The 25,175-nt window shown below is 45.2% G+C and overlaps 2 protein-coding genes across 10 annotated transcripts in view; one reads left to right on the forward strand and one right to left on the reverse strand.

The window, feature by feature from the left end:
* Positions 1–10,139, forward strand: part of LOC119184944 (transposable element P transposase) — a 61,286-nt gene extending 51,147 nt beyond the window's left edge. The window contains exon 9 of the mRNA XM_075880365.1: positions 9,464–10,139. The gene's annotated coding sequence lies outside the window, so the exon portion shown is untranslated. The remainder of the gene's footprint in view (positions 1–9,463) is intronic.
* LOC119184945 (activating signal cointegrator 1) overlaps positions 1–25,175 on the reverse strand; it is a 60,882-nt gene that overhangs the window by 20,498 nt on the left and 15,209 nt on the right. For 4 of the 9 annotated variants that reach the window (XM_075880372.1, XM_037434095.2, XM_075880368.1 and 1 more), the window contains one exon: positions 19,484–19,605. In XM_075880372.1, coding sequence (XP_075736487.1) covers positions 19,484–19,605 — 122 coding nt within the window. Of the gene's footprint in view, positions 1–1,822; positions 2,418–8,618; positions 8,657–16,147; positions 16,210–19,483; positions 19,606–25,175 lie in introns of those variants that run through there. The other 5 variants (XR_012887616.1, XR_012887615.1, XM_075880369.1 and 2 more) reach the window with 3 other exon arrangements.

The following is a 25,175-nucleotide window of genomic DNA, read 5'->3' on the forward strand; positions in this document are numbered from 1 at the left end:
GTTAAATATTCCTTCACGAGTTATGCACATTTCTTCCTCTATGCGTGACAGCAGAGAAGGTAATTGATACTCTTCGGTATCGTCTTCGGTTTTTATGAACACTGACTGGAAATAGTGATTGAACCTGTTGGCAATTTCACCCTGCTCTTGTACGATTTCCATTCCATCTAATATCTGCTCAATTCTCTCACCCTTATACTGGAAAAAAATCCAAAATTGTCGTGGACAATTCTGCAGAAAGCTGGTGAACGTTTTAGTGAAATAAGTGTCTTCAGCTTGCCTCTGCTCTGTTTTGATGTTTCTCTTAATTATCAAAATTTCAGTGGCCGCCGCCTTTCTTTTTCGCAGTCTTTTTGTCTTGCGTTTCATATGAATGATGCTTCTATTTATCCATGGGCTGCACTGTTTTGTTCTTTTTTTTTTTCGTGTGGGTATAAATTTGTCTATACAGTTCTGTACTATTTCTTTAAAACGTTTCCACAAAGTTTCGATTCATTCCGTCTCTGACGCAATCTGAAAAGAATCAAGCGAAAGCTCCAAATAATCAAAGATAGCTGCATCATCTGCGTGGCTATAATCTTTAGCATAAACATACTCATAGGGTCTTGTTCGGACACTGGGCCCCACATCACATTTATAGAAATCAATCTGTGGTCAGATATACCATCTTCAAGTGTTATATCATAATCGTACACTTTACTAGAGATGAAAACCAAGTCCAACAATGACTGCGACGTAAGAGTAACTCTTGTATAAGCCTTTACAATTTCACTCAAGTTATGGCCAAGCATGACGTAAATTAACGTATCAGGACTAGAAGTCTCAACAGTTCCCGTGCAAAGTTTCTCCTAATTAATGTGAGGCAGGTTGAAGTCGCCAGCCATTATTAGCCTTGTATTTTAATATACATTATAGCATAAAAACATGTTTAATTCTTCCAAGAACTCAGGTGGAGTGTAAAGCGGTCTGTACACTGCTCCAATTACATACACTGTCTTAGCATAATTATTATTACACTAGACCATTTCTGATAAGGTAAAATTTATCTTTATTGCGACTATTTTATTTTTAATCACCACTCCAACACCACCTCCTCGCAATCTGTCTCACCTGAAGATCCCATAACCAAGATAAACAATGCAACTGTCTCTGATAGTATTATTTAACCAAGTTTCAGTTATTATAACTACATGTGGCCTATGAAAGTAACAAATATTAGAGCTCTGATAATTTGTTAACGATGCTCCTTGCGTTTAGTGAAAGCAGTCTGAGCTACGATTGTGACGGTAGAACTCGCTTCCCGCGCATTCCGACTAATGATCCCGCTGCCTCTGAAATGCTCAGGGCACAGTTATCCGGATTATCTTTGTGCGGCACTGTATCTTGTCTTCGTTTAAATGGGCAGTGCATGTTCTTCCTGTCATCCCATTCATAGAAGTTATCATTTACTTTAAGCTTATCGTATATCAGCTTTACTTTCGCTCCGTTAGCTCTTTCTGTTTCACTACTTTGCCATAGCATCTTCCTGCGCAGGACTGTTTCTTTAGCGTAATCAAGACTGATTCTAATAGAGCTATCCCTCAGTTTATTAGGGATCCTAAGTATGCTTTTTTTTTTTCTATAATAAACAAAATTGATGATTACAGGCCTTGTGGTATTTGGTCTTTGTCTACCCAAGCGGTGTACTCAATCTACCGATTTTGCAGTGATGCCCAGAGTTTCGTAAAACAAGTCATTAAGAATGGCTTTCTTCAAATCTGATACAGTTTCCCTAGGCATCTCTGGAATGCCGAAGACCAACAAATTATTTCTCCTGCTCCTGTTCTCTCATTCAGTCAATTTGTCTGCTTGCTGGCGAACAAGTGATTCCAGGCTACTGATTCATTTGCTCATTTCTTCAATGACTTCAAGGCAACCAGCCAGTATGTCGCTTTGAGCAGTCAAATCCGAAATGTCCTGCTGCATAGCATCTAGCTTAGCATCGGATGCCGCCTGATTTTCAAAGATATTTTTTTTCTAGCATCTGTGCTGTGCTTGGTCTGGGATTTTCCTCGATATCACCTGATGTCAAGAGCATCAAGACCATAGAACAACAATCAATAATACTAGCAACACAAGTAGCCGGGCACGGAAGTACTAACCAAAATTCGTTTTCAGTTCGTAGGCATGCAGTATTGTAATGGTTACGAACCTGCAAAAACAGTATAGCTGATTTAGGCATGATTTCCGTAGGCCATTAACCGTGCCCTGTGAAGGTGCCTCTGTTGCGTACATCCTTTTGTAGTTCGTTCACCGATGACGTCACTCCCCTCGACAGGTAATCCACCCATGCTGTGCGTACGCCGATAGCCCATGAAGGGAAGCAGAGCATCGGCGCTGGTTATCGAAGTTGAATCAGCGAAAATCCTCAACAAGATCTGCAAAAACAGTATCGCTGCTTTAGGCATGTTTTCTGTAGGCCTTTCGCCGTGCCCTGTGAAGGTGCCTCTGTTGCGTTCATCCTTTTGTAGCTTGTCCATCAGTGACGTCACTACCCTCGACAGGTGATCCACCCATGTGGTACATACGTATTGTGCGTACGCTGATAGCCCATGAAGGAAAGCAGAGCATCGGCACTGGTTATCGAAGGCGAATCGGCGAAAATCGACGGAAAGATCTGCAAAAACAGTATTGCTGGTTCAGGCATGTTTTCCGTAGGCCTTTCGCCGTGCCCTTTTGCCGACACTTTCTTCACATGAACTAGAAGCCACAGTCTTGCGGTGACAATAAAAATGAGTACGGCGTGACTGGCTCAAGATCACAGTTCTTGGGATAATGGTAGGCTTGTGCAAATATTTTGACACTTCAAGCGTTAGAATGAATGTTAACATATTCTAATTTAAATTATTTGAATTTTCGAAGTATTCAAATAGGGGCAGTATAGTGTATCGCACATATTGCAAAGAAAAAGAGGATATTTGTCATGAGCCAACTAAAATTGTGGGGGTGCTGACACTCCATGTAAAGTTGTTTGCACCTCGTGGTGCATGTGTTCCGTGCCAAAGCCACAGTCAGAGGTCGCAATTATTGAGCGGGCGGTGGTGTAGTGCTCGTGAGCGTTATCACCACCACTATCATCATAGTTAGAACGGTAGCACCAACAGTGCCGCCTGGTGGCAAGCCTTGGTGGTAGCACGGGAGAGATGAGAGAGCCTCTTTGGTGGGTGGTGGTTGGCGCGAACAGTTGTCTCTAGTGGTGGGTCTCCGGTGCGCAACACTGCGGGGTGCGCGCCAGGGGCCCTCTTGGTAAGTCGAGCGTTGGTGAGGCTGCCTTAAGTCTGTTCTTGGGTTTGTTACGTTGTTGAATGTTATGTAATATTGTGTAAAGTTGTTTAGCATTTGGATCACAATTGATGTATAATGATTCGGCTGACAATATCATTGATCAAAAAGGAGGTAAATAAATGTGTGTTGTTTGGTTTGGTCCAACAGGGTCAACTGTGTTCACACAATCCAAGAGTGTGGCGCTCGCCATTTCGAGACCCCACACTGGCTGCCAAACGTGGAGCCTTCGGAGCATCGGACAATAGCTTTCGCGATTCGGTACGAGCTTTTGTTTGAGCCAGGGTAGAGTAGGCCTAGGGGGACTTTCATTGCTAGCGTCGACGGTGTGCTTGGTTTAGAGTGAGGAGATCAGTTGTTGAGGGGTGTTTGAACTTGTCCGCACGTTAAGTTTTTTTTTCTCGCAAGTGATTTTTTGTGAGTGTGGCTGGTTTTCAAGAATGTTGTTCAGTTGGGATGAGAGCCACGAGGCCTGCATTCTGGGGTGAGCAAAGCTTAGAGCATGTGGACTGTAGGCCAAGCCCGAAACGAGTAAGTAGAGAAGCCTCGTAGCTGGTCCAATTTTCTGTAAATAGAGTCGAACATCTACACGATATAGAAGTAGTTGAGAAGGTCAGATGCAGTGACCATAGAATGGTAAGAGCTCGTATTCACCTAGATTTAATAAATCAAAGACAAAAACTGATACGCAAGAAGCCAAATAATGAACTGCCGGTGAGAGGGAAAATACGGGAATTCAGAGTTTCGCTTCAGAATCGATTCGAGGCACTAAGCGAGATAACCGGCGTTGGCATTGACACAATGAACATAATTTTACTAGTATCGTCAAAAAGTGTGCACTTGAAATTGGACGTACAGTCACTAGACAGGAAACTGGCAAACTATCGCTGGAGATGAAAAATCTTATTAAAGGGGCCCTGAAACACTTTTTTGAGTAAAAATGGAATTAATTCACTGGAAAAGCGTATTGCCTTGCAAAGTCAATGCCGCAAAAATTTTAAGAATCCGTCCAGTACGAGCAGAGTTACAAAGATTTGTCACACGCTGCAATCGCCTTCTCTCTACTCTCGTCCCGACAAAAGTGCTGGAAGCTAATCAGGGAGGAATGGGAGGGGCAAACAAAAAATGTCACGCGCGCCTCCTGGTCTTGCCTTGAGCACTTTTTTTTCTTTGAAAACTTGGTTTTTTTCAGTGCGATCACCCGCGCACACGTGGACAAGTGACGGCCTTTCGCGGCGATCTCGGCAATGACCGAGCGTGCCATAATCAAATCAGCCAACGGCTGATAGATGGGCTTACTAAGAGTTATTTTTGGGCTTACTGCGAGATTTGTTGAGAGAAAAGAGAGCAATTTTTAGCTGACTTGAATAATTTATTGTGAATTCCAGGCCGCTGCTGCGCTATAATATTTGGCGTGCAGTAGCCTCTACTACCGATCGGCAGCATTTTCTGACCATGCTCAAAAAGTGTTGCAGGGCCCCTTTAAGAGACGACAAACAATGAAAGCCTCCAATGCAACCAAAAAATAGAGCTAGTGCAAATTTCTAAGTTAATCAATAGACGTAAGGTAGCCGACATCAGGATGTATAACATGGAAAAGTTGAGCAAGCTGTGAAAAGCTGCAGAAGCCTAAAGCCTGCGAAGGCAGACTTGTGCATAGGCAAAAATCGGATGTATGCATTGAGGAACAAGGAAGGCATTGTCATAACCAATATAGATAGGATAGTCGAGATAGTGGAGGAGTTCTACAGAGAGATGCACAAAAGCCAAAAGAACCAGGATAATAACGTGAGAAACAAAAATGAACAAGAGGAATTCGACATCCTACCAGTAACGACAGGGGAGGTAAGGAAAGCCCTAGAAGGAATGCAAAGAGGCAAAGCCGCTGGTGAGGATAAAGTAACAATAAACCTCCTGAAAGATGGCGGAGAAATTGTGCTAGAAAAATTAGCCACTTTATATATACAAAGCGTCTCTTGACAGGAAGGGTACCAGAATCTTGGAGGAACACCAACATCATTTAATCCATAAAAAAGGAGACATCAAGGACTTAAAAAATTAGATTAATCAGCTTACTCTCCGTTTTCTACAAACTATTTACAAAAATAATTGCAAATACAATTAAGGCGATATTAGAGTTCAATTAACTAAAGGACCAAGTAGGATTTCGTGACGGCTGCTCCACAATAGATCATATTCATACAATCAAACAGGCAATACAGAAATGCGGTGAATACAACAAACCTCTATACATAGCTTTCATAGATTATGAGATGGCGCTTGACTTTGTCGAGACATCAGCAGGAATGCAGGCACTACAGAATCATTGGCATCGAAGAACCCAACATACACATACTGGAAGAAATCTACAGAAGATACACGGCCGCCATAGTTCTCCATAAAGAAAGCGAAAGAATCCCAATAAAGAAGGGTGCAAGGCAGGGAGACACGATCTCTCCAATGCTATTCACCGCTTCTTTACAGGAGGTATTCAGGACCCTAGACGAGGAAGAGTTAGGGATAAGAGTTATTGGAATACTAGAGTAACCTGCGATTCACTGACGACATTGCCTTGCTGAGTAACTCAGGGGATGAATTACAGCTCATGTTTACTGAACTGGACACGGAAAGCAGAAAAGTAGTACTGAAAATTAATATGCACAAAACTAATGTGCAACAGTCTCGGCGGAAAACAACACTTTGCGATAGGTGGAGAGGCGCTGCAAGTATGAAGGAATATGTCTAGTTAGGACAGGTAGTAACCGCAGAGCAGAACCATGAGTGTGAAATAACAAGAAGAATAAGGATGGGGTGGGTCACGTTCCGCAAGCATTCTCAAATCGTGAATGGCAATCTGCCACTAACCCTAAAGAGGAAAGTACCGTAAATACTCGAATCTAACGCGCAACTTTTTTCAGGGTAAGCGAGTTGATAAATCGCATGCGTGTTAGAATCGAGTACGAAAAAAAACGAATACGGTCATTCTATTGCCATCGGCATTTCCAAAATGGCCGCCCCTTACGTGCATCGGCCATTTCTGCCTATGTGTTTCCCATGTGCGGATCTTCGTACGTGTGCTGAGGAGTTCGCCATTTTGGTAAGCATTAGCATCGACGGCATGGAAGGGCCGACTCCAAAAACTCGACGAGTGCACCACGATGCTGCTTTGAAAATAAAAGTCATCGCGTGTGCCAAAACGGACGGAAATCGGGCTGCATCGCGGTCGTTCGGTGTTCCCGAAACGTGCATGCGAGACTGGCGGAAACAAAAGCAGAAGATTGTCGACAGCAAAGATTTACGCAAAGGCTTCATTGGACTACAGCAGGGTCAATTTCTACAAATTGAAGAGCTGCTCGGTGAGTATGTGATTGAGCAGTGAGTGGCACAGCGGCCCGTGACGACAGAACTGCTCCAAGTGCAGGCTATGCAGTTAGCCTTAGAAAAAGGGCTAATGCGGAGCCAGTTTAAAGCGAGCAGGTGCTGGCTAACTAACTTTATGAAGACGGGAGGCTTTTCCCTCCGAAGGTGAACGGGCATATATGAAAAGTTTCCGGAGGAGTACGATGAAAAGCTTCACAGTTTTTAGAGGTCCGTCCTAAATTTGCGGCACAACGGCTACCTGCTTAGGCAAATCGGGAATGCCTATCAGACGCCTCTTCGACATGCCTGGCACTACAACCGTCGAGAAGAAGGGAGCAAAGCAAGTTCGCGTGATGACATCGGGCCACGGTAAAACTAGAGTGATGGCAATGCTCCGTTGCACGTCAGATAGACACAAGCATCCCTCGTACCTCATATTTAAACGGAAGACGCTCCCGAAAGGAGTCGTTTTCCCGAGTGGTTTTCCCGAGTGGTGTGACTGGATTCCCAGGGAAGGCAAACGCACAAAGAGAATACAGAAAGTTAGGTGGACTGACGAGATTAAAAAGTTTGCGGGTACAACGTGGCAATGAAAAGCACAAGACTGGGTTGATTGGCGGATCATGGGAGAGGCCTGCCCTGCAGTAGGCGTAGTCAGGCTGATGATGATTATGATGATGACAGTCAAATCCCTTTATAAGAGACAATGATATAAGAGACAAACGGGTATAAGAGACACCAGTATACCTACAGTAAAACATCGGTGATAGGAAAATGCATACGAGGTACCCTGCTTGTAAGAAACATCTTGTATAAAAAACAAGAATTGCTGCCCGAAACATGCCTCTTACAAAGAGGTTTAATCGTAGCTTCTGTATCTCTTCGGGCTCTGGGAGGCGGGCGTGGTTGCTATCTTGTCTTGCGGCTCAACACCGGGGCGTTGTGATACCGTTCGGGACGGTCAGTGGGCGCCAATCGCTCGGTAAGCTGCTGTGTGCGGCGAGCGAGTAGGGCCACCTTACAGAGTGAATGTCTCCTTGCGGCTGCCTCTTCGGCGCGAAGGCTGGGTGTTCGGTAGATGCCGGTTGTTGTCGAGCGACTCATTAGGTCTAACCCCCGTATTCACAAACGCTCCGAAACGCTTCCTTCACTGGAGAAAATCTCGAGTGTTTCCTTGAGATTGTCAAGGGAGCGATCGAGCCACCTTCAGTCGTCCATCGAGTAAAGTTTCTGCATCAACATCGCGTCCATGGCGGAGCCAATCTCGCTTTGACTGCGTTTCTCGATTAAATAGGCTGCCACCTCCCCGTTCTTTCGGCAGAGATGGTACACGATTACTACAGAGCTGTCTTCAAAATGTTCGGCAACTGCTTTTGTGGGGCCGGGACAGGCGGGTGTAGTGCCAAGATGACCGCTCGCTAGTGCCGTGATGTGTTCTGTTCCATGCATGAGCCAGTAGATTACCTGCCCTCGGGTGTGCGTATACTCGCCGTGCGAGTGCTCAGAGATTTATTGCGGATGCCAATGCTTTGAAGTGTTTCAATAAAGCTCGCACACCGCATCAGTTCAAGTGCGGTGCGAAAGCTTGACAAGCAAGCGGAAAGAAAACGCAATAGCAAATTTTCGATGCGCTGCATTCACTGCACTTCGAAGTGGCTTCCTCTCCTGTGAATCTTTGCTACCCTTGCCAAAATTTACGGCAAAGCATACCTACGTTAGACGACGGTCTGTATCGACCAGAAGGTAAGCTTTTTTGTGTGTTTTTTTTTTTCATTTTTTCCTGCTTCGGTCAGATCACTATTAGAGACAGTTCAGGAAAAGCAAAACACAATACAATTGGGCGCAATGAGTGTGCTGCTATTGCTACTACACATGAAACATAGCTTCCATATACAGTTTCTATAAAGCTCACAAAACCAATGAACAACTAAGCCCACCTTTAAGGGATGAAGCAGAGGATCATGCTCTGTGAAACCTGCATGTACACAAGAATGCATGGAGTGTTCTATAAACCTTGATATATGAAATATAAATACATCAGATACATAATGAGATGGCTTTTGTTTTAAGATTGAGCCCCCCTCCCCTCCGAAAAAGAATCGCTGGCTATGGCACTAATTCGTGCAATTAGATAACGAAATTAAATAACTACATGCCTAGTCAGCTGCCCAAGTTCCTGAGCCAAACATGTGTCTAAGTAGTCAAAATAGAACCCCCCCCCCCCCCCCCCCCCCGAAGAAGAAGCATTGCTGGCTATGGCACTGATTCATGCAATTAGATAACGAAATTATATAACTACATGCCTGATCAGCTGCCCAAGTGCCTGAGCCAAACATGTGTCTAAGTAGTCAAGATTGAACCACCTCCCCCCCCCCCCCCCCCCCCAAGAAGCATTGCTGGCTATGGCACTGATTCGTGCAATTAGATAACAAAATTATATAACTATACGCCTGGTCAGCTGCCCAAGTTCCTAAGCCAAACATGTGTCTAAATAGTCAAGATTGAACCACCTCCCCCCCCACCCCACCCCGAAAGAAGCATTGCTGGCTATGGCACTGATTTGTGCAATTAGATAACGAAATTATATAACTATATGCCTGGTCAGCTGCCCAAGTTCCTGAGCCAAACATGTGTCGAAAAAGTCAAAGCTCAATAATTCAACCATGTCTGTTCTTGAATGCAAGAAATATTAATGAATGTGTGCACTGCTAGAAGTCAAGAAAAATGCGGCTTTGGTGTCTATTACGTTTTTCTAATATTATTTCTTGGCTCTTTTGTGCAGGGGACTGGCTGCCGACAGAAGAGCACAGAGCAAAGGTCTCCTAAAATGTGCCGTATTAGCAATGCATTGCAGAGTATTCACGACTGTGACTCGCTCTCTGGATTTCGTGCCGACCGATTGTGCCCCCGCGATCTCCAACGAAAGCACAGCTCTGGCCGACTGGCTCGCCATACGCCATCTCCTGGCGCCGACAAGAGCTCTCGCTGAATGGTACCCCGTCCTCGGACTCCTGCGACCGTGTCCATCTTTCCTATCTTCTCCTTACTTCTGGGTGTCGCTGTGCCTGCGCCACGCTCTCTCCTTCCCCCTCTCTCTCTATCTATATCTTTTAATCCCTACTTACCCCCATCCCTCATAAGCTACTGTTGAGGTGTCGCAATATGATCCAAACAATTACGACGCTCACTTTTATCTTCATTTCTCTCTTAAGAATCACATAAGTTCGCGACTGTATACAAAAGGACAAAACCTGCAGTGAATGAGTGCAGCTGCTCTGCATTAGGTACACTATGGTGTCTACTCCCTCGATCTTATTTATGATGTCCTCAGAGCGCGTATTTTTATCTTTACAGTGTGTAGGTTGCATATGTTTGATTAATGAACACTTTGCAGCTGCATTCTTGTGTTTGCCATGTCGCTCTTCATCAGCCACATGTATTAAAGATTGATTTGCCATTCAAAACTTGTTTTTTTCATTTATCAATACATAATTATCGTCATTTTTGTCTTTTCATGATGAAGCAAGACTGCAAAAACCACTTCTATTCTACAGGAAAGCAGTTCTACAACAATCAAACTTGTTTTATATAAAGAAGCACCACTTTTCCACGGAACTGAGATGGCGTGGTTCTAACGGGCAGACGTGCTAATGAAGCAGCAATAGCGGATATTTTATTTACAGGGTCCTGACTAGATGTACCCGCAACGACTGCAATACTATTGAGCATTTTTACCACTTTCTTGCAGTGGTTTTTTGTTAAATAAGCAGAGTAAACTACTCCGCTTCTTGACGACAATTTCTCCATGGTTGAGATAACCCACTGGGTCGTTTTTAAGACAGAACAGCACCAAAATCAGAAGCGGCTTCAATTTCATGATTTACAAAATAATAAAACATCTCCTTTAAATTATGTACTGCCGAGGCTTTGTATTGCAGCACAGACACCGCGATTCTTTTGAACAGGTATTCCCAGCAATCATATTCTGCAAATAAAAGCCAAAACATAAATTGAAAAGTTATTTGTACTCTAACGAATGTGCTTCTGAGCTTGCAATTAAAGGAAACGAGAGAAAAATTTGAAGATGTGACCGCTGTGTGAATTCAGAGACGGAGGCTCCAAAGATTTAAAAGGGGAAGAGGCACTTAGCCATCAGGCATCTTAATATTTAAGCTAAAGTGATGAAAACTTATGAGAAGGTGTATTTCAATGTGCAGATGTCAAATATGAACTCAGTTTTATGTACCTCTTGACCTTTTGTTTGCAATTAGTAATTAATTAAATGTTCTTTTGATCACATTATCAGTAAACTGGCTGCACTGATCTTGCTGAATTAAATGTCATTACATTCTACAATTACCAAAGAATGTAAAAAGCAAGTTTCATGGCTCTAGCTCTCCTACACCAAAAGTTATAAAGTTTAGAAGTTCATCCTTCAATTATCAAGGAAAGATAACTTTTGTACTTTATTTTTTCTAAAAATTTATGGTGTCCTATTGTTGCATATGGCCCTTTCTTGCACTCACTAAGCATCCAGCTTCTCAGCAACACAAGAATTATCAAATTCCAGTGTATCAAAGCTGAGAAGCACTTGTCAGAATAATGAAAGGTGGCCAAAAAACTAAAACTGAGAAAATGGCAAAAAAACAAAGTTCTGTATATTCAAGGAATTCTACACAAGCAAAAATGCTTCTCTTTGCATATAAATGCCTCAGAAAGCACCAGGGCAGTAGTCTTTGTCACACTTTTGTCGTTGAAGCCGCTTTGCTTGTTGTAGGAACCTGGAAGACGCTGCACGCTTTCGCTTGGCACTCATGATCCGACGAAAATCCTTCTCTTATGCCCGTCGCTCGCTCATAGAGTTTTACTCTAGCTGAATGAAGTTCTTTAAGAATACGTGTGGAAGCTTCTTTCATTCCTGAATTGAAGCGCATCACAGCCTCAGCAACTGCAGTCTCAGCAGCTATGAGTAAAGCATGCTTCTCTTAAGGCATTAGAGACCATATGACAGAATGAAGTGCCTCGTTTGCATTTTGTGTCTTGCCTCTTTGGCAGCGTTTTAGCAGCTCCTTGTCACAAAGTCGCTCATAGACTAGAAGTAGTGCATCACAGACATTTTGTGGGAAGTTGTAGGTGTGTTTTGGCAGTGGTTCTCCCCTTGCAGCAGCAGCATTCTGCTTGCACCATGAGTCACTGCCACTTGGACACAAGGTGTGGTTGGACCTTTCATCAGTCGATGTCACATGATAATATGTAGCCATGGCTGCCCGCTGCATTGCATCTACGTCACCAACATTGGTCTTCAGAGCCCAGCCATAGTATCTCAACAATTTATCTATGACATCACCTCTGAAGCGGCCTCTTCCACCTAGTGTTTCGCCAGAACCTTTATGCTTTTGAACAAGATTGCATAGTGTGGTACCCATTCATTTTTGGACATGGTTTATACAGTCCTCTTTTTGAACCTGTATCAAACCATAAACTGTTGAGTCTTCAACAGCATGAAAGGATCTACTGTCCCCATCACACAGCATCACTGTGTACCGCAAGCCAAGACGGGAAATTAAGCGCTCAAAGAGAGTGACTGCTGCCTCCACTTCCATGTGCCCTGATTTGCACTGTGTATTTTTCTGGCAGATGTGCGTTGACTACCAAACCAAATAATTTGGGTGCCCTTTTGGTGCTGTGCACTTGCAGCCGGCACAAAAATTTGACAGGACAACGTAGTCTAAAACATAGCCAGAAAACAGCTCTATAACAACACCCACACCAATGTGCGACAGGTGGCCTCTGGTGATCCATGTGCCATCATAACAAATGGCCAGATTACCTGGGTTGTCAAAGCACAGATCTTGGTATAATGTTTTCACTGACATGGCACAATCAGAAAAGACCTTGTCTGCAGCTCTTGTTGCCGAAGGATTCCGTTTATTTTTCAAATGGCTCTGATAGTTTTTGTGGTGAAATCCCCTGCGAGAAATTCCCATTACAAAGAAGATGTCGTTTAGGGCTGCCTGGCCATTCCCTGTGTTTTGCACAGCACGAGACGCACGGATATTCACTTCAAATGCAGCGCATTTAGCCTGGCTGGGTACCTTCCCACAGCTCCACTCACTGTCAAGAAGACCACAGTTTCGGCACTCTGAAATCAGTTTCATCCCAAGTCCATATTCACGCTCACCCTTTTTCAATAGAAATGGTCCCACTGCATGTCCAGCACTGAGCTGTTCTTTCAAGAAGCTTGTTTACTGCGGATAAGTCGACGATCCCGTAGGTAGCTGCTAACGGGTCCGAGTCCTCGCGTGCTGTCTCGAGCGTTCGCAGCTTGCGCTCGCTCGCCGAAGTTGCCGATAAGCTGCTGATCTTATCAGCACTCACTTTCTGCTGTTGTGCACGATCGGCGCTCGTCAAAAAGGTTCTGTCTTTTCTTATGCGCTGCATATCGCCGATGTCGTCCGAGGAAACGGGTGGAGATGTCGGCGTTTCATCCGACGGATCCTGTTCCGTCGGCCGCGCAGTCCTGTACTAGGTGTGCGCCGGATATACCTGCGCCATTATCTCTTTTTGCCGTAGATTTCTTGCACTTTTTTCCAAACTTGTGAGCGGTGCGTAACTTGCGATACGGCTTCGGCATGATGAAAGGTTCCAGCCAGGTTCAAAACGTGGCCAAGAGCGTAGGCCTAACGCACTGGCCTGGTGGCTGCGGCGCGCCTGAATGTGCAGACTTGAGAAACACTTGCTCCAATTTCTCGCTAGCTCGCACGGATCCAGGAAGCCGACGAGAAAAATGACATGTGAGCGAGATACACTCGCCGCTTCACGTGCGCTCCACTGCCTCACGCAGCAGACAGCTCGGAAAAGGGTGGCCAAGAGCGTAGGCGTACCCCACTGTCCCGGCAGCTGCGGCGGGCTTCATCGAGCTCGTTTAGCGCCGTACCAATATACCGTCGAACGTAGAGACTCTACAGAGATGCTTGCTCTAATTTCCTGCTAGCTTTCGCGATTTCAGGAAGCCAACGAGATCGAATTGACATGCACTCGCCGGATCGTGTGCGCTCGCTCCGCTGCCGCACGCAGCAGACAGCTGAGGAGGCCCGGCGAATCGGAAGGCGCGATTTAGTCACGTGTGCTCACTGCACCAATAGGCTCACGCGAGGGGGCCTTTTTTGTTTACGCGGATTCACGGCGTGCATATTGAGTGGACAAACGAAAACAAGTGCGGCGGGATATGAAAAAAAAAAAAAAAGGCCGGCTCTTTCGAATGCAACCAAGACGGCAGCTGTAGCAAGCGTAGAACGGCAACACCCCGGCGCTGAAAAGCCCGTTTTTCACACGTCCATCGCCAAACATTCAGCTAACATCATAGAAAGTACTCTCATAGCTAAATTACCAATCTAGGACGCGTGAAAATTGGCGAGATTATGCAGCGATAGTGGGAGAATCCAAATATAGCGTCCTAGAAAATTTTTTTTATTTTTTGCGATTTTCGGTTTCAAAGACCCGCTTCTCCTCTTAACGTTTACGTCTATTCGAAACAGTCATATTAGGTGCATCTTCGAATGCAGGACAAATAGAAGAAAGATGGAAAAAAAATACCTGCTTACTCAGGCATCCTTGGAAGTTAAAATTTGAAAATTAAAACACACACAGATACACAAACACATGACATACACACACACATCAGTTCCTGTTAACAGACTATATATGCTGCCAATTGAAGAAAACAACTTCAAAATGCTGTTTTCGTCAAAAGTAAAAAAAAGGCACACGATCGCTTTTCTTAACTTGCGTAGCAGTCTAATTCAAATGCTCAGCCACAAGTATACCATGCCTACTTTTTACACTACCCTAGTGTAACGTTATATAGCAGTTGTGAGCATTGTCTTTTAAGTTTCCTATTACACGCAGAGTAACAACTACGAAAGTTCCACGTTTAAATTCGTAGTAAATGAGTAAAATAAACGTTGCACAGGCCCATGAAATTAGGAACTATGCACGTACTCCCGTAGCGAGAACAAATTTACATACGAGTAATCTTTGTACACAACGGTAGTGAATTCTAAAAGCACGCCAATGTAGTGCGATATATAGTAAAAATTACCAACTCCACCCCGTTATCCATTCGATGTCTACATTAGTGATCAGAAGGCTCTCAGCAAAGCGAAAGTGAACAAAGAAACAAACCATCCATTGTGCTTCCCGTCATCACTCACGTAGTTCGTTAGCCACCTCAGCGAAAGTAGCTCACACACACGCAGACACTACCGTAAATATAAACTGCAATTAATAGACCCATATGAGACGAAATAAACTAAGCCCGTAGATACAAGGCTCTGCTGTTGCACGTGACACAACTAGGAGGATCATTTCGCTCACCTTTTTTTTTTTATCGTGCGATGCACGAGTTAAGAAAAGTGACCTTTTTTTTTATTTGAGCTGGGCGTCTCGGTCGCCGCCGATGTATTAGCTAGCAATACTGACCATCGTACCACGAGGACGAGGAGCCCGAAGCTCCCTTCCCTTTGCCCTATATACTGCATTGTTGTGTCGAGGGTTTGCAACATGCACAGCGGGAGTGATGTAACCCGCGGCTGGCTGTCTTCTGTACATCGTCTTCGTCTTTGGCCAGGATTACGGTCGTGAGATCGGGCGATCGACATGCCTGGTACCTGCACAACTACCTGCAATCCAGCGACTTCGTGAGTACTGGTCGCAATCAGAAGACGTATCGGAACGTGTGACGGTTCCTCGCCTCAATAGCAACATTGCCTTTGCGGGACTGGTACTGAGGTGAAGTCGTCGAGCTGGACAGTGCAGCAGTGTCGACCGGCGGCGGTGTCGCGATGCACGGACATTCCTTAGGGACATGTGTTGTCATCTTTTGTTAGAGCTTGTGTAGCTGATTTCTTTGATGTTTTTTTTTTGGGGGGGGGGGGGGGGGAGATGGGTTGAATTAAGGCTGGGGAAATGTGGGGGTGCTGTTACCCCCTGTAATGTAGTCCCTTCGTAGCACACATGTCTCCCGCAGAAGCTGCAGTCAGCGGTCGCAGTTATCGAGCGGAAGGTGGCATTGTGCTCGTGAGCGTTATTATCATCATGGCTAGAACAGTGGCGCCGGCAGTGCCGCCTCGCGGCAAGCCTTCGTGGCGGCAAGCCTTGTGGTGAAACCGGAGAGATGAACGGACCTCTTTGGTGGGTGGCGGTTGGCGCGAACGGTTATCTCTAGCGGCGGGTCCCCGGTGCACGGCATCGCCGGTTGCGCACCAGGGGCCGTCGTGGTAAGTCAAATTTTGGCGAAGCCGCCTTGAGTGTCTTCTTAGGTTTGTTACGTTGTTGAATGCTGTGTAATACCCCTGTCACACGTGGCAACTTAAGTGCTCTTCGAGCGAGTACAATTAGCCGCGAGTGCCATTTGCGCGCTGTTATACAAGCAAGTTTAGTGTCACTCGCTGCAAAGTACACTTACCAGCAAGTGCGTTCCCCGAACTCACTTCGCTGCGACGAAGTGTGTAGCCTTGGTACCAGTGGCTTGCACAGAAATCAGAAATGCACTGTTACCTAAAGCGGTACTTATACTCATTTTAAACTATTATTTTCGTTATATAAAATTCACGTATGCATGAAAACAAGTCAGAAATCATTAAAAATTCTCGCTACTCTGAACCTCAGCCAGTTTGGGGCCACGTCTGCAAGGGGGATGCGGCAGCACATGCTGTGCAATGGCTGCATCCGTCGCGTTGTTTACTTCCAGGCACACTTGCACATGTGTAGGCGAGTTGTTCCTTGTAATTTAAGTTGGCATGTACCACAGGTGCTACTTCCAGAAAGACAACGTGGTCCGACGATAAGACACGGGCGCAAAAGTAACAAATATATATAGCGCTACAAACGCAACAATTGCAACTGTCATCATTTCCAAAGTATACTTCGCTTACTCATGTAGCAGCGAACCGCCAAAACGACACTTTGCGAGCATAAGTACTCACTCAAAGTGCACTCAAGTTGCCATGTGTGAGAGAGGTATACTATTGTGGAAAGTTCTTTAGCGTGTGCATCAAAATTGATGTATAATAATTCGGCTAATGATATCGTCGATCAAAATGCACTTAAGTAAATGCGTGTTTCTTGGTTTGGTGCGACAGTGTCAACTATGTTCGTTCATACAAGAGCGTGGCGCTCGCAATTTCCAGACCCCACAACCTGCACATTACATAAATATTTTTTTTCCTTGATACAAGGCATGTGAAAATGCCATTCTTTTTGGTTCAAATTAAGTGAAAGCAACCTTGAATATAAATAGGATTTGACTTTCAGTAGAATCCAATTGATAACCTGTATGAAATATATCATTTTAAATTTACTATACTTGGGGCATATTAACTAGCATAACAAGCTTTTAAAAACTTAATAAACAAAGAATAGATGTGCGAACAATATTCTGATTTAACCTTGAAGTGGTGCTACACAGCAGTGTGGATTTTGCTGAAAAGATGTAATACCGTATTTACTCGCAAAATTCTCGCACTTCTTTAGGCGGAAAACCGATGCAAAGTTGGGGGGTGCGAGAATTACGCGGGGAAAACTTTCCACGGAAACGTACAGAGCGAAAAAGAAAACAAAGTTGCCGCAAATTGGGATTCTCCCACCAGCAACTAACAGCTAGCTTTGATAAGTACTAATTAAAACTTACCTCAACAATAGAAGTACAGGTTCAACACAAGGTGAGATTTATTTGAGATACAAAAAGTGCAAGCAAATAGTGGAGAATCAGAATACCATACACAAAGCATGTGGGCGTAGCGGTAGCGTTTGTCGCTCAACAGGAGCCCTCAAAAGGTAACCATAGGACGTCAGTATTGGGCTGATGACTATTTAACAGAATCGTTCTCAGCTTCCTTCTGAAGAAATAAATTTTACTATCAATCCCAGTTTTAGGCACACGGCAGGCCCAACGTGTCTTGGTGGCTTTCAGTCGCCGTCACCAGTAGCGAACACAAAACTCGTAGACACCGAAGGGCCGATCGGCGGCCTTGTTGCCGTTGTTTAGTGCGTGATCTTTCACTTTAAACTTGAAAGCAGCGTTGTAGCTTTAGCATCACCCCATAACGTGAAAAGATTACCGACACAACATACTAAACTCGCCGCAACGCACACTTGCCACTTTGGCTTGGATTGAATTGAATCTCTGTGCAATAATAGTGCGCTTGATCCATAAGAGATGGCGCCAGATGGCACCCTCTATCATCATCAGTGGCTGGAACGAGCATACCACATTATTGCGGCAGTTTTGGGAGGTGCGATAATTATTCGAGAAAAAAAAGAAATCGTATTTTTGTTGTGCGATGTGGGGGGTGCGAGAATTATGCGAGTGCGAAGATTACGAGAGTAAATACGATAGGGTAGAGCACATCACTGCAGTGAAGCCACCTTTACAAGGAGAAGGGGTTACATGCAATTTAATATATACAGCTAAACCCCTTTGTAAGAGGAGAGTTCCGGGAAGAATTCTTGTCTTTTATATGAGACCTCTCCTGTAAGCAAGGAAACTCATATGCATTTTCTTATCAACCCATATTTTACTGTTGGCACACTGCTGTCTCTTATACATACATGTCTCCTATTTCAGTATCTCTTATAGGAGTCGAACCCTTTTATAAGAGACACTGATATAAGAAACAAATGGACATAAGATACAGCAGCGTGCCTACAGAAAAGTATGGGTTGATAAGAAAATGCATACAAGGTACCCTGCTTATAGGAGAGATCTCATATAAAAAACAAGAACTGCTGCCTAGAGCATTCTTTTTATAAAGGGGATTGACTGTTCAAATTCCATTAGAAGTAATTCCAGCCAAATAAATGTTCTTTTTGAATGTGAATTGTACTATTCGCAGAACAATAGATAATGATATTAAAGCACATATTGCAGTCATTTTCGTAATAACCTCTTGCATGATGACGAACCCTGAGCAGACAATACTCCCAAGTCGCAATTCTTACCCAAATCCTGAGAAATGACACAAGAAGTTCCTCGGATATTCGATTTCTAATGCCTGCGAGTACAGAGCGCTCAGAATGTGAAGTGTTTTCGATTGCACTCGTCACTTCCAATTACGATTTCAAGTCTCATTCAGCAATAGGTGGTTTGAAAAATGGGGCCCCACGTAAAAGCATTCTCTGAGGCTGAGCCACACATATTAAACGCCTTTTGTTTTACGTAATGCAAGTACCTAACTCAATTTTGGAGGCCGGAGACACACCTTAACAATCATGTTTTTACAACGCATAGTTGTATGCCAATGGCTGGAGAGTCACCTAATATTGATAACCTGGTTCAAATCAGCACAACAACAAAGTAACCAAAAGGTATACAAGTGCTCAAAAACATTGTATCTGTCGCTACTGGCCTAAAAAGTAGCTGAATTGGCCCAAAATAGTGAAACCTGGCAATCCTGCTGTTAAGCAGTTAAAGTCCAGGGTTTTTAAATCATATCAGTTGCGAAACTCCCCCTAGGCTCCGCTTATAGAAATTGGAACACCTCATTCCCCCCCCCAACCCCTTTTGGGAGTGAGCAGATTGTCACGCCACCTGTTGTTCATGACACCCACTATTAAACGCATTTGCACTGCCTCTCTCAGGTGGCACGACAGTCAGCTAATTTCTGACAAATTGGGCCAACTGCGTGTCCAGATTTTGGAACGCAGTTGTGCAACTGGTCTGATTGAATAACTCTCATTCAAGCCCTCATGACAACAGCGCATTTTAATTTACACATAAAACAGTGAAATACAAGGACCCTACCTTTGACAATCTGGCGATAAATGCCAGTCACTTCAGTGATGTCTTCCTGTGAGGGCTGTTTGCAGGCTGCATGAATCCAGAGACGACCCCTGTATGTTGTGAACCAAGCACGCCCTTCATGCCTGCAAAAAGTAAGGTGGAAAATTTAGGTTCTGCGAACAGCGAAAGTTTGGGTGAGAAACTAATTTGAATATTGAAGTGTGAGTGTGAATCGAATCGAATAATTATTTCTAAAATATTTCTAGAATATTTTTTTATAGCTCAAAGCGCAATTGTGGGTCTAAAATGCTGGAGAGGATTCCTAATCATATCTTTATGAAATATAACACGAAAGTGTTTCTTTTTTCCCTAGATTGATGAAGCACAAGCGAGGTGGTATTTCATGGTTGTCTTATCAAGAATGAGGCAATGGAGAGGCTGAATTGCATGATATGACGATTTGGTGCAACCAAAGTGTTGCCGAGAACATTACATGTGAAAGGCAAAGATGCTATTGTTTTCTCAGCCTTTCCTCCTCTTTCACCTTCTGACATGCACAAGTGATGTGGCTGAGAAGGTCGCACTCCTTTTGAGTTAGGAGTTCTAAATAAACGTGAACATACACACAAGAACATTTTAAAAATTTGGTTGCCAAAAATCTTTGGCACCCGATTTTTCGAATTTGTTGCCGGAATCTCAGGTCTAAAAGAGCACTAGGTGAGCCCGTGCTTCTACCACATCTATACCTCCATGTTGGAACCAGTGTTTCTTGAGTAAATATACATTTGCAACCACAGCAGAGTTTCAAAGGCAGCTTTACCGCAATATGGAAGTGTAATGAGGTGAGCATATTAAAAACTAAAGGGTTCACTTTTATTTGGACGTTGCCTGCATTTACCTACGAGAAGTTCGAATAGCAAATATTCCAATGTGAATCAAATCGAATAGCCAACACTATTTCAAAAGTATTGGAAATTTCGATTATTCGCTCCATAAAAAGATACAGCAGACTTGAGCATTCATTCAAATTAACGATGACAACATATTTATGTTCAACATATTTGCACAGCGCAAGACTGCGAGTAGTTACGACGAAACTACACAAGAAGAGACATGGATAGAAAGAGCGCTGACAGAAAGAACCCTTAAGTCAGCGCTTTATCTGTCCTTGTCTCTTCTTCTGCTACGTCGTAACTATTCGTAGTCTTGTACTGTGCAAATATATTGATTCCAAATCACTAACCAGCCCAAGCATTTGTGTTATCAAGATTTATGTTAGAATTATCTGAAGGTAAACATTGCCCACATTATAAAACCATGGTAAACACACCAAGGTACTACGGTCAGCAATATGAGCTGGGACAAAGCACATGGCAAACTGCCTCATACTCATATTTGATAAATACAGTCGAGCCCACATATACCGGCCCCACTTAAAAAAAACTGTCGCTTAAAACAAACAATATTCGCGTGGCTGTGAAAATATACGTTGTTTCAATGACACAAAATCGCACTTACAACAAGGTCTCCGAGCGCCGCCGATCGGTTACAGCGAACAGAGTCGGCACTCTGCCGCCTTCCCGGGAAACCACTTTTGACCACGGATGAGGCATCGGCGAGGTGCCGATAGATCCTTATTGTTAAACGCCGACCCTGCATCCGCGCCCCTCCAGTTCCTGCTCTCCCCGACCGCTCTTTTTACGCACCCTTCCGTCTTTTGCGCTCCCCCCCCACCCCGCCAGACGCGGCCCGTGTTTTCACACTGCAACTCCTCTTTCAAACACAGGTCGGCCATTTCCCGTTTGGGATCGCTGGTACTGTCGTTGGCGTCTTCGGCCTGAATGACCAGACCATTTGCCCCATTTGCCAACATCGTCTGCATCTCATCGTCTGCGTCTTGTCTTATCGCATCGTTCTAGTGCACGCACGTACTCTACCCCACCCACCATTCGCAATTCTTTGTGTTTAGGACCTGTTCTCACTTACTTTGCACTCAGCTCAGCATGCCCTCCGCACGCGTGCAGAAGCGTAAAAACGAAAATTATTTGTGCAATACGAATTGCAAAATATCGAAGTCGGTGAGGCCACGCAAACCCGTGGCGCAACAAAACGATTCTTTGACCACGGCCGCCGATTCTTTGAACACCGCCACACACGCCGATCAAGGCAGCATTGCTTAGACCTCTGCGCATGCATTCTATGCGCGGGTTGCGCATTTCACGAACCTTTCATGCAAGCTGCCCGACCTGCCTCCTCCTCGCTTGATTTGGTTTTCAAGATCACCTTCTCACCACATCCTCCCTTCTCTTCACTCTATCGCTACTCCTTGCCCTTCTCTCACAAATCGGCTCTCCTCTCTTGACACAACTCCTTCGCCCGTCTCCACCGCTCTGAGATGCCAGCGTCATGCTGACTCGAATTCACAAGTTTTGTTTTCTCACTGTAAACGGGCCCAGAGCTGTACCATGCGTTCTGGCATGCGTGTTGCGTGTGCGCGTCTTACTCGCTCTCAGTGTGCAGGTGTGGTCAGGATGATGGTTGGCAGGCCTTGCACACTTTTTCCAGGCCTGCACACTTTTTCCTGTTGCTCAACAAAACGTCGAAAGTGTGACCACTTGGCTTGAGCGTAATCCGCACATTAGGTGCCGTGTTGCGGAGCGCTTGCTCATAGCTGTTGACCACCTGGCAGTCAACTTGACGCTATGGGCATCCCGGTATTCAGTTGTGGGGATAGTGAATATTTCGTGGGCGGCGGTGACGGCTACATGCGCGCGAAACTGTTTTCACGAGCCAGACTTTGTCGACGTCCGGCCCGATGCCGAGCCTGAAGCTTCCGAACAGGACCACTCCTGCGGCGATTTGTGGCAGCGCGTCGTCGACTACGACCTGGTAGCGCGGGTGGGACATAAGTTGCGATTGTTTAATTACGGTAGATGATGATGCATGCACCACGGAACCGTGCACAAATTAGGGCATCGTGAATTAAGTACGTGGCAAGAGCGATTTGGTGGAATCGGATTGCGAGAACGCCGAAACTTTGGAGCCAGTGCCTCACGCAGCTTATGCCTCAGCACGCTGCCGTTCGAAATAAACTCGGGACCGCCCTTATCACTTCTGTTCTTCGATACACGTGCATCACTGACTTTTTTGGGCAAAAAATTTTGTGTTTTCACTTGCAACTTTTTTACAAGCTGTGTTTCATTCACTACGAAATTCGGGATACAGCGAACGGATTCCGCGTCAGGCTCAGGTTCGTTATAAGCGGGCTTGACTTAGTTGGATGGTGCTCGACTTAGTGGATGGTGCGCTATACGCGGGCTCGACTTAGTTCGATGGTGATCACACACTTTTATTTCTCAAAAAAAGTCTGTAATCGCTGTTTGCTTCACGGACGCAATGTGCGACGAAGTCAAAATTTCGCAAAGTTCCTCCAGGTGGCTTAGTCCGCGCACACTGTCTGAGGAAAGCATCCACATGTCCTCCAAAACGGCCAACGCATGCGCAGCCTCCGTCACAGTGTGGCGTGGACGCTCGTCAGCATCACGTCCTTGTCAGCAGATTCCCCTACGCCGTCCAAGACTTCGGCGACGATATCGCTGTGGGCCACTGTGCTGGCCACGGCAACATAGCTGTTAATTGCGAAGTAATCACCTAGGGGCACATCAGCTGGCATGATGCTCACATAGCGGCCGTCTTGCTCTTCGCCGGTTTCCTCATCAGCCACCACCCCCGGATCAGTGGTGTCGTGCACGAAGCCGCTATGCCTGAAGCAGTTTACGACTACTGCAGGCGGTGTGTTTTTCCACAAGTATGTCATGATGTGGATTGCGCTTAACAGGCTTACTTCGTACTGCTTGCCTAACTCCATGCAGAGCCACATCCGCTCGAGTACCTGCCATAAACAGCCTCTTTTCACGAACTGTATGATTTTCTGGTTCATCAGCTGCAGAGAACCCGTTGTATTCAGAGGCAGGAATAGCTGTTCAATGTTCTTGAGCCCGGACACCTTCTTGTGTGCACTACAGTTGTCTAGCACGAACAACACCTTCTGAACCTTGGCCGCAAAGCGGCGGTCAAGCTGACAAAGCCGGGCTTCAAAGAGTTCGGCAGTCATCCAAGCCTTTCTGTAGTCGAAAGGCAGCTGCTTGATATTCTTAAAACATCTTTGCTTCACCGCCTTCCCGATCACCAGCAGGGGCAGCCGCTTTGTGCCGGTCATGTTAGCAGCCAGAAGAACTGTCACGCGCTCTTTACTTCGTTTTCCACCGACGCACAGGTCTCCCTTAAACGCGATTGTTTTGTCAGGCAGGGCCTTATAGAACAGCACTGTCTCATCAGCGTTGAAAATGTTGCACGGCTCGTACGTAGAAAGGCGCCAATAGTCCAGACCGCCAGCCCTGCACAACACTTTCGTCAACCGCAACACTTTCATCACACACATTGGGGACCACCAGCCCGTGTCGCTTCTTGAAGCGGTCGAAACCAGCCTTCCAACGCATTGAAGGGGTCAATGTTCATGGTCACTGCGAACATTTCTCCTTGTGCGCAGATAAGGGGACCGTTCAAGGGCGAATGCAAATCGCGCGAAACGGCTATCCAGCACAACAGCGCTGCCGATCAAAGCCACTTCCTTTGGTCACCGAACATGTCCCCGTCGTACGCTTGCATAATCTGCTTTTCGTTCTTCACGCAAGTGCTCAGCGTGCTTTTCTTCACATTGAACTTTTCCACACCTTCTTTTCGAGATGCTCCCGCTCGAAACGCCTTCAATATTTTCACCTTCACATCCAAATCCTTTGCTTCGTACTTCGCCCTCTTCGCTGCGAGAGATGGGGTGGTTGGGGCAGCAGGAGACAGAAGGAAAGCTAACTTGGCGTAGCTCGCGCGGTGGTCACGTGCGCGCACGAAGTAGACAACACAAACCCACACACACAAAAAACAACACACGGTGATAAAAACAAAATAAAAACCGACAAACTTTTTAAAAAACCGCAGACGGTAAAACTGCAGGTGGCCCTAATCAGGTACAGATAAATAATTTAAAGCACACTAAAAGGGACTAATCCAATTCAACCGTCCCGCAAACGTGTTCGACGCGCAAGAAAAAAGGAAAGGCAAATTAGTAGGTAGCCCATTGCGGATGACAGTAGCTATGCACTGCCTTCCATTTCTGTTGTTTAAACCACCATGTGTTTTTCTTTCTTTTTTTTCTTTTTTTGAGGGGGGGAGGTGCCTCCGAGATGTACTACCTATGGACAAAGTTTTGAATCTCAGAGGACACAATACGATTCTAAAGTTGTTACCTGCACCGTCGATTTGGCTGGCAGAATCCGCGGCTGCTTCCCGTCGTGACTCGACCGTGGTTGGGCGTTGGAATTGAACGAAGCGCGCCGAATTTGCCCGAATTATTGACAGTTTTCAGTCATAGAACAATGTACATTTTGGACGGGACCAGATTCTGTGGCCTAATTAACCAGAATTACAAATCAACGAGATTTCACTGTACATTCAGCTGCCATTTCGTATCAACCCCAGGGAGGCAGGACTGGTAACGCTTAGTGAAACCATGGCACCATTAACATTTTGTCACTGGCAGCCGCAGCCACGAATTCTCGGCTTCAATATTTCTCATTATTCAGCCAACTCCCCGAACTCATTTCGCTGACCAACTTCATAAGTTCATGTGCATGTAAAACTAAAGTTGTGGGCACTT

Source organism: Rhipicephalus microplus, chromosome X (genome assembly GCF_043290135.1).
Source record: "Rhipicephalus microplus isolate Deutch F79 chromosome X, USDA_Rmic, whole genome shotgun sequence".
NCBI classification, from domain to species: Eukaryota; Metazoa; Arthropoda; class Arachnida; order Ixodida; family Ixodidae; genus Rhipicephalus; species Rhipicephalus microplus.